The sequence below is a fragment of the Aureococcus anophagefferens genome, assembly GCF_000186865.1.
Source record: "Aureococcus anophagefferens unplaced genomic scaffold AURANscaffold_1825, whole genome shotgun sequence".
Lineage (NCBI taxonomy): Eukaryota > Pelagophyceae > Pelagomonadales > Pelagomonadaceae > Aureococcus > Aureococcus anophagefferens.
Window position 1 is genome coordinate 10 of NW_008706558.1, and position 1,169 is coordinate 1,178.

The 1,169-nt window shown below is 74.9% G+C and overlaps 1 protein-coding gene across 1 annotated transcript; it reads right to left on the minus strand.

The window, feature by feature from the left end:
- Window positions 1–212: 212 nt before the first annotated feature.
- Window positions 213–1,121, minus strand: AURANDRAFT_69451 (hypothetical protein; the record flags this gene model as incomplete). Its single annotated transcript, XM_009045221.1, has 1 exon — window positions 213–1,121. A coding segment is annotated over one exon (909 nt), but the record flags the coding sequence as incomplete, so codon positions are not given.
- Window positions 1,122–1,169: the final 48 nt, after the last annotated feature.

The window sequence follows — 1,169 nt, forward strand, 5'->3', positions numbered from 1 at the left end:
CGCGTTCCCGGCGGCGACGGCGCGTCCGCGGCCGAGCGCTTCGGCGCCGGCGCGTCCGCGGGCGACGACGGCGCGGCGGCGGCGACGGCGCGGCGCGCGCGGCCGCGCTTCGGCGCCGCGGCGGCCGCGGGGACCGCGGCCGCCGAGGCCGGCTGCGCGGTGGCGACGGCGGCGCCGCCGCGGCGCCGCGCGGCGGCGGCGGTGGCGCGCACCTTGATGAGCAGGCGGCGCGCCGCGCCCACCGAGCCGAGGTTGTAGGGCCGGATGGCCTGCTCGTACGAGCGCTGCGCGATCTCGCCGCGCTCGAAGAGCTCGACGACGACCGCTTTGCCATTCATGAGGTCGATCTCCGGGAGCGCCGCGGGCTCGCGGCGCGCCGCCCAGGCCTTCCGGCGCTCGGCCATGGCCGCCGCCGCCTGGGTCGCCCGCGTCTTCTTCAAGTTCGGTTTGGGGACTCCGGTCTGTCCGGCCGAGAGGTTCTTCGAGATCGCCGCCTTCTGCTCCGTCGTCCGCGCCGCGATCGTCACCTCGAAAGACGCGCGCCACTTGTCGAAGCCGCCGTCCTTCATCGACGCGCTCCGCTTGTCGAAGCCGCCGTCCTTCATCGACGCGAGCCACTTGTCGTAGGCCGCCTTGCTCTTGCTCCGGAGCCGGATCTCCCCGTCCCACTCGTCCACCGCGTAGCCGTCGAAGGCGTGGCACCCGCCGCCGAGCGCCGTGTTGGCGCTGTAGTCGCCGGTCTGGATGAAGCGCGACTCGATGGCGAGGAGGATGCCCTCGTAGAACTCGCGCCGGCCCTGGCCGAACGCGGAGGGCGCCACGCCCAGGCAGCGGAAGCTCCCCAGGAACCGGCGCCCGACGGCGGGGTCGTCGCGCTTCTCGCCGCGCTTGACGAAGAGGTCGAAGTGGGGCTGCATCTTCTTCGGGAGCTTGCCCCGGGCGCCCAGGGCCGCGTGCCGCCGCGCGCGCTGCAGCACGTAGTCGAGCGCGAGCGGCTGCGCCTTGGCCGCGTCGCCGCGGTCGAGGCAGCGCAGCAATTCCGGGCCCCGTCGCCGCCAGTCAGCCTCCTCCGGCATGTACGACCCGACGTAGCTGGAATCGCAGGCTTCGCTCGTGTACATGAAGCCGCCATCCGAGCCGCGCGGGCGCGTCGCGGGCGCCTTCTCGCC